We start from the raw sequence: 8497 nt of genomic DNA on the forward strand, positions 1-8497 counted from the left end.
TTTTTCTATAACTAATTGTACTGTGATATGTACAGATATTATTTAGTTGTAATTTGCATTTGGATAAGAATATTCTGGAAGGTTTGAGTGCCTTTTAGTTGTGTCCAATATGCTAAAAGAATGGACCGGATCTTTAGCTGTAACAATAGGGTCAGTCCTTTGTTTGTATTGGGCTTCTGACTTGTGTTTTGTGTGTTGGCCCGATTCCTTATTATACCCAATAGACCTTTGTATAATAGAGTTTGGTCTTATACTTTCTAGATCAATCGACATATTTCTTGTCTCTTTCTCTCTCTTCGTCTTCGACTGTATCATCTCTTTGTCGACCAAATTAGAGTTTAGGGTCTGATTATAAGATTCCGGTCCAACAAACTCAAATCATTCGATATGGTGCCAGCCATTACGCAACAAAGCCAAACACAAATTGATCTTGGATATTGTAATTTCCAATAAATTATATTTAGGAAAAGTTAGGAAAATATTTTCCAAAAACTACACTTACCTTCACATCTAACCCCAACCCCTCCAACTTCAATTTTCTATTTTTTTTCGTTTTTCTACGCCACCCCCCCCCCCACCCCCACCCCCACCCCACACACACAAAAAAAATATTTTTTGTGTTTTCAATTTTCAATTTTTTTATTTTTTTTTATTTTCAATTTTCTGTTTTTCGTTTTTCTAAACCACCACCCACTCCCCCCCCCCCCCCCCCCCCCCCGCAATTTATTTATTTATTACTTTTTTTGTATTTTTGATTTTCTATTTTCGTTTTTCTGTTATACCAAACACACCCTCTATCTACATAACCTAAATCTGAAGCCCAAACTAAAACCCAACAATACAAAAGATAATAAAATAGGTTATTCTGTATCTTTCCCATGTTCCACTTTCAAGCTCAAAGAACCCCAAATATTGGAAACCCTTCCCTCCACTTTACACAAGCTTCCCGCTCTGCAATTCTTGTTGAGAAGTAGTCATTGTTCAAGTTTGTAATTGCATACTAGTCTTATTGCTCCAATACAATTTGGTAAGCTAAAGTATTTGATTAAACCAATTATGTTATTTTGTCCCTTTAAATTTGGGTATAACTGTTATCTTAGATTATTTTAATGAATAGTAATCATGCGAATAATTGGTGATTATTTGATCTCTTTTTCAAGCACAATATAACTAAAAAATAAAATCGAAAATAAACCGAAAATCAAAGAAACCGAGAAACCCAACTAAAATCGAAACCGAAAAAAACCGAGTATAAAACTGAGTATATATTGGTTTGATTTAATTATAAATTTAGTAAACCAACATACTTGGTTTGATTTTGGTTTAATAAAAAACCGAACCAAACCGCCTCATGTACACCCCTAGTATTAACTACTTGGTAATTTGACAATAAGAATAAATAAGGAACAAACAATTTATTTGTTATTATATTATGTGTTTCCTTTGAGTTTGTATAGATTTTGTTATATTTCTACACACTATATTAAATAATAAAATATAACTAATATTTATTAAAAGGGATCATACATAAGATGCACCATGTACTTACGCGAAAAAATCAGTTTCACACTTAAACTTTACGGGCGTCTCATTACCTATCTATACTTGTCCGAAGTGAATTTAATACCTCCTTGTCAGACCCAAAACCATCCCTAAATTGAGCAGTGAAATATACTCGTGTCACATACCTTCCACGTCATAAATTTTTAAAATTCTTTTTTTTTTCACAAAAGTTCCTTACTTATCTACTTCACACTCCCCCCCCCCCCCCCCCCAAAAAAAACAAACTCACCCACATGCTTTACCTTCTCCTAAAAGAAAAGGTCTTTCTCTGAGAAAGAGAGATCTAGAGATACAGATCTGCACAAATAATTGGATAAAATTAACACATCATACCTAATTTGAAATATTTTGGGCTTAATGATCAAAAGCAGAACATAAAAGTTGTAAAGTTCGATTGCAAACAAAGAAGCATCGGTAAGCTTTTGGCCGGAAAAAGTTTTCCGGCAACCTTTTCTTATCTCCAATTTCTTCGTCCATTAATCCAATCTTTTTACCTAAAAAACCCTTGCCAAAACCTAAACATTAAAACTAAAAAGAAGATGGAGGACTTCATCGGCAAATATTTCCGGTCGGAGAGGATTTCAAGGTTCTTAACACAGTAACCTCATCTCTCATATATTTTTTCTCTTCCAACAAAGCCTCACTAGAATTTTTAAATGGGATGAAAACCTTATTTTCATAGAACATGTAAAGTTAGCGGAAGTAAAGGTGATGATGGAGCCATCTGGTGAGTGGTGAGAAGGAGGGAAAGAAGAAAAAAAAAAGAGAAAATAATAAAAAGAAAAAGTAAAAAGACAGGAGGCCCACCAAAAATTAATTATGATAATTAGTTCCATAACATCCAATAAAAAAATAACATGTGTATAGTTTAATCCACGTTTGATATTTTTTTCAAGATCCACGCGCATTTATGAATGAAGAATTATTTTCACTGCCATATCAGCTTTTGAGAGGTATTAAATTCACTTTGGACAAGCATAAGGAGGTAATGGAACGCCCGTAAAGGTTAAGCGTGAAAATGATATTTCCACCCAAGTACAGGGTGCATCTTATGTATTATCTCTTATTAAAATAATCATTTCTACTCCAGCAAAACAAACTACAAATAGAGCGGAGGGGTAAAATACAATCATAATATTAAACTACATTTCTCCTCCAGCAAAATTATAAATTTAAATGGACGGGTCCAAATAAACATTTCTGTAATTAACTTAGTATCACAATACTAACAACTGAATATGCGAAGGTACTTCAGCTTCAAGCTGGAGCTTAGCAAAATGTCTTGCCATTTGCTCCTCCTCACTTTTGTCAAGTGAAAAAGAGACATAATAGACATCTTGAGCCCGGGGATCAACAATGATTTTCTCGAGCGCAATTGCATTTTCCAAGAAATACCTAACGAGTTCAACATCACTGGTACGTCCATAATATCCACTCAGCCTGAGCACTTTGAGGTGATGGAGAGGAAATCTTTCAGCCTTCCTACACTTTCTTTTTGACCTCGTGGGTTTCGCCCACTTCAACTGCCAATAAGAAAAGTAAATGACAAAATAGTACTCATGTTGGAAATGACAAGAATCACTAAGGAAAAAGCAATCCATGGGAATTTTCAAGTTACACCTTAACTAGCAAGATCCGCAAACCATATTCAGATTTCCAACGTCACTCAGAATGGCTCTAAAGATCTGGCTTCCTCTCCCCTTTAACTCCCAACATCCCTCTTTTTGATCAAGGAACATATAACTACCAAAGATTGTGATGGGTGGTAAGTAACCTCGATCATTAACTAAAGATCTTGATTACAAGTCCTAAAAATGGAACCGCCTTTCTAGAGAGTGTGCTACCCCCAAAGTGGGACTTTCCGGCATGAATCTGAACTACTCGAGCCCCAAAGCAGCTAATGGACACCAAGTTGGAAAGCAACAAAAAGAAGAATGCAAAATATGAATACTTTCTTCTTCTTTTATTTTTAGTGGTTATTGCCCATTGGTCAGAGAACATCAGAAAAAATAAGTAAGAAGAATAATATTATAAATGGATCTTGAACCTATTAACCCTGTTTGACTGAATGAAAATTCAACATTTCACAATCATTGTTAAAAGTCATCCATTATCACTTGACTGCGGGAAAATTCAACATTTCATATTGACATTCATAACTTAAAAATATAAACGTCCAAACATCAAATCATATATCTTCTGCTAATTTGATCAAGGAGAGCAAAGAAAGCTGTTGTTAACATTTATAATTCCATTTCAAGTTTGTTTAAACAGCAAAATCTACAAAGACTTTTAGATAAGAGAACTTTTGCAGCTGTTCATAGGTTGTCCTTATTTGATTGAGCGTTTCAAACTTTCGAGGTTCATAGTACCAATGAACTCTCAAAGCATTCAACTTTACTCTAACTTTTCTACAATCTCAAATGATTTTATTCAACATTATAAGCAGGTAAACTTTAATCAGATATCACTTAGAAGCGTATGTGGAGGATTCTTGTTCTTAACAGTAATCAACTTAGCTGCCTGTGATCACATTTCAGCTTAACATTCTAAGAAAAAGGGTTAGGTCAAATAAGTCTTTGAAAGAATATTGGAAGACATTTTTTAATAAGGTAAAGCTTAAAAGAATATAGGAAGACATTAAACCAACAATTAATTCAACTGTGCAAGTGCTGTTTGGGAAGTGCATACCCAATGCGCTAATCTCATAAATTTTCAAATGTCATTTGATGCCCGAAGGCAATCAGTTTCATGGGAAACGAATAACTGCTACTCCACTCTCTCCCCTACCTTTAAAAAAAGGGTTAACTTTCCTCTGCAAAGAGAGCTTGTGGCCTAATATAAGACCTCTACCTCAACTGTCCTCTACATCACTGGCTCCATTGCCAAAAATACAATCGATTCAAATCCCTATTCCTGGGAGTCATTTGGTTGGGACACCAACACTCAAATCTCCTCTACCAAATGCTTCTCTTGATTTCCAACAACATTGTCTAAGTCCTCATCTCCACAGCCTCTGTTCTAGTCTATTCATCCTTCACAGGCCTAACTATCTACTACCAACGGCAACTTACTTCTCGGCTCTCTTGCTGGCATGTTCTCTTTTGAATTTGGTTCATGTAATGAGGACTAATGGGTTCACAGTCTAAGCAGTTTTAGGAAAAGTTTGAGAGCAAAATAGTCATTGTACAACAAAATGCCAAATATAGTAAAGTATTAAGAATTGAAAATCTGGGATAACATAAAAATCGGTCAACTATCAAGTCACCGACAGAATTAGTAATACCAACGAAATGCCAGAATCAAAATTCAATTCTGGAGTCACTCCACCATACCGAACGAGCTTTAAGGCAGTAATTCGGTAAGAGAATTTAAGTGGAAGAGTAATGAAAGATCAGATTTGGTTTCACGTGATAAATGCAAGTTGAAGCTTAAGTCAGCTCACCTATCCGCAACCTATTGAAGAATGGACACCTACATAAAGGCAGGGACTATTAGAATGGCAAAGGAAAAATAGTTAGAAATTAGACAACAGCCTGTTAAGTAACACACATTCATGTCCAGCTTGTCATAACCTATTCTTACCAAGCTTGATTTGTGATGTAACTGAATTAAAGTAACGGAGCACAAGCAGCACTAATTTCTCCAACCAGAACTCGAAATAAACAAATTAGACTTATCACATACCTTCAACTCAAATTCCTCCAACAATGGAGCAGCCTCTATCACATGCTTACAACCTAAGACACTCATGTCTTTCCATGCACGAACACATACAACAAATTTCTTGAGCTTGGTAAATTCAGGAAACTTGTAATGCCCCATATATTCCTGGGAGATATTAAAAACACACCAATTAGCACAAGCAAAGGAAAGGTAGATGGACATTTCAAAAGTTTGTTTACTGACCAATCCCATATTAGCAGTTATTTTGAGGACTTCTAGCTGAGAGAAAACACAGGAAACCCCAGCCAATATGTTATCCAAAGTACTTGAGGAGCTAATAATGTCTACCTCAATCAGCATAGGAACATTCGAAAGCAATAATTTGTGCCCTGATGTAGTCCCAAGCGTTACAAGGTTTGTATCACGGATTTTAAGTGATGTTAAATCGGGGCAGGACCATATCCCCAAGTGTTTCAACTTGAGTGAAGGACCAACAACATCCAAATTTACCAAAGTTGCCGCTCCATAAACCACCATTTCTTCTAGATATGGACAATTTTGTAGGAAGAACTCAAGAACTTCACCTGTCACGTTGACGCACTTCAATAACAGTACCTTTACAGACTTAAAATTATGCCGGAGAGGTGGGAACTCGCGGAGATTGTTCGAATGAGGTTGATTGAGACCAAGGAGCTGGGGCGGAAAAGTATAACAATAATCACAATCTCGAATCAGCTCCCCACCTTTTAACAATTCCAACTCTAACCTTTGAACTTGCCTAGAAAAGGCAAACTCAAGCCACTTGTCAATATCATGCTGCGCGAATTTGTTTAAATCGAAACAAACACGGAATTGGTCTAATCTCTGAGCTTTACAGATTTGCAAAGTACGGTTGACCCATCTTACATACTTCTTCATGTGCCTTTTCCGAAGCTTTTCATCCAATGCTACTTCGTGCAATGGTTTGGTAGCAGCAAAATCAAGACGAGGAACATATCTCCACAAGGGTAACCACCGCTTGGAGAGGACACTCGTGTCTGCTGCTTCCTTAACACTAAGGAAAGATAGTATATGTACCAGAATATCATCAGGCAACTGACTAATGCGATCCTCTGGGGTGCAAACTCGTCTTGAACACTAGAAAAAAATAGAAAAGAAAAGCAGCTTCAGACTATGAGAAAAGAATTGTAGCACAAGTCTTGGTAGTAGGATTTACCTTCTTTAGAGCAAAATTATTGGAAAGTTGCAGTCTTTTAGCCATGAGAGTCTCCTGCAGCATAACAATTAACGGAATGAGATAAAAGTTTGTATTTTTCTTTCTTTTTCCAACTACCAGAGTCAATCAGTACTAACATGGTCATAACATACTCTAAAAAATCAAACAGAAACTAAGATTACAAGTACAAATAGGTGAAAAAAAGAGGAGTCTTGATTACTGTATATTCGTGTAGAGGAGGTATATATACATATATTTATCAAAATTGTGCAAAGAGTTATTTTGAACAGAAAATAGAAAAAGGAGCTCGAGGTCACTGCTGGAAAAGCAAAAGACTAATACATACATATAATTTGAGAAGAAATTAAAACTAAAATATAGTAGTACAAAGATGGGAAGGAAAGAAGCAGAACAAAGATGCACAGCAAAAAAATTGCTCTTTTTCGATTGCAACACAGAACAAAGATGCACCACTGCAACAAGATTGCTCTTTTCCAAACCTGAACGGTGGATGGCTCTTATGGTTTCCCTTAGAGAGAGAGAAAACCAGATTCGATCGAAACAGTAGTAACTGACGGCTCTTATGGGTCTAGGCCCAACAGTTGCTCCATGCCCCGCACCGTCCACATCCGATTGGATTTGAGCTTGCCTTTTCGGCGGTCAAATTAATTTTATTTCTCGCCAAGGAGCCGCAAATACCAGAATTTGAACAGCTGAAAATGGATTGAACATCTCAAATCTGCAATTCATATAGAGACTAGGGTGACATTTGCACAGATAACCTTTTTTTGGAACCACTGTTAACTTTTTGCCCTCTTTTGAAAGATCGTTGTTAAGGTGACCCTTTTAAAAAATTTGGGGAAAAATTACCCTTTATGACATGCTACAACAGTTTATGGAGAAAAAATATTAATTAGGGATTTGGTGTTGCAGGACAACCTGATCCAACAATTGGAATAAAAGGGCCTATATTTTGGTATTTGGCACCTGGTAGCCCAAATGTGTATATCTAAGTTTATAACACAATAATATTGTATTGTTTGTATATCACAATGTATAACATAATAATATTGTGTATATCAAAAATGTGTATCATAACTTAATTTTCTCTCTCTCTCTCTCTCTCTCTCTCTCTCTCTCTCTCTCTCTCTCTCTCTCTCTATATATATATATATATATATATATATATATATATATATATATATATATATATATATCAAAACTTTATTTTCTCTTTTGTATATCTCAATGTATAACATATCTATAGATGCCTTGTTTTGTTTAGCATGGTGTATAACACAATAATAATGTGTATTAAATCAGGGTTTGCTGGAGCCTAAGGTCACTAAGGCAATGGCCTTAGGCCCCCAAAATACTTAGGCCCCAAAATCTATAAATAATATTAAGGTATGCACTATTGATAGAATTTTAAAAATAATTAGTTAAAATAAGTATAGCTAAAAGTTTTACACACCTTAAATTGTAGCTACTAGTTGTTTCATGTCTATAATTTGTCCCAACTTAAATCGATCTCTTATGATGTTATATTAGCATAATTTTTCTTAATTCTTTGAGTGCCTTTGTAGATATTTTTCAAGCTACTTTGATAAGTAAATATTAAAACCACTCTATCTCACTATGGTCACCCTGTTGTATGTCCTTAACATTGAATGACTCTTAAAACATAGTAGATACTACAGTATTATTTGTTTTAACTTATATTTAGAATTAAAATTTTTAAGAAAAACTGTATAAGTAGAAGAATACTCTAATTGGCAAATTCAATAAGGTAAAAAGTGTTAATTCAATTACCGTTAATAATTTCTATATCAGTTGCCTCGGTTGAAAAAGTTTTTAAAAACTAAATCAATAAAGTTCAACATGATAACACAAGAGAGATTAAACACATTGGTTAGACATTGGCAATAATTAAAACTGATTTACCTTCTTTAAATTTCGATACATTATAAGAGTAAACAAATAAAAAGATTACGGCCTCACTTTTATTTTCGCCTTAGTCCCGTATTAAGGTCTTGCAACTTCCTTGCTAGT

General features: G+C 35.0%; 1 protein-coding gene across 3 annotated transcripts; it reads right to left on the reverse strand.

Moving 5' to 3' along the window:
• Positions 1–2587: 2587 nt before the first annotated feature.
• On the reverse strand, positions 2588–7306 carry LOC104087411 (F-box/LRR-repeat protein At3g26922-like). 3 transcript variants are annotated; one of them, XM_018767766.3, is made up of 4 exons: positions 6446–7306; positions 5473–6366; positions 5251–5394; positions 2588–3092 (listed from the first exon to the last, which is right to left on the reverse strand). In XM_018767766.3, exons 1-4 carry the CDS (start codon positions 6506–6508, stop codon positions 2781–2783), a joined length of 1413 nt encoding a protein of 470 aa, XP_018623282.1. In that variant the 5' UTR covers positions 6509–7306; the 3' UTR covers positions 2588–2780. The 3 variants fall into 3 exon arrangements, with proteins under 3 accessions (XP_018623282.1, XP_018623286.1, XP_018623283.1); XM_018767770.3 differs by having other exon boundaries at positions 6946–7304; XM_018767767.3 differs by having other exon boundaries at positions 2588–3086; positions 6446–7304.
• Between the last annotated feature and the right edge of the window lie 1191 nt (positions 7307–8497).

This window comes from Nicotiana tomentosiformis, chromosome 4 (assembly GCF_000390325.3).
Source record: "Nicotiana tomentosiformis chromosome 4, ASM39032v3, whole genome shotgun sequence".
NCBI lineage: Eukaryota > Viridiplantae > Streptophyta > Magnoliopsida > Solanales > Solanaceae > Nicotiana > Nicotiana tomentosiformis.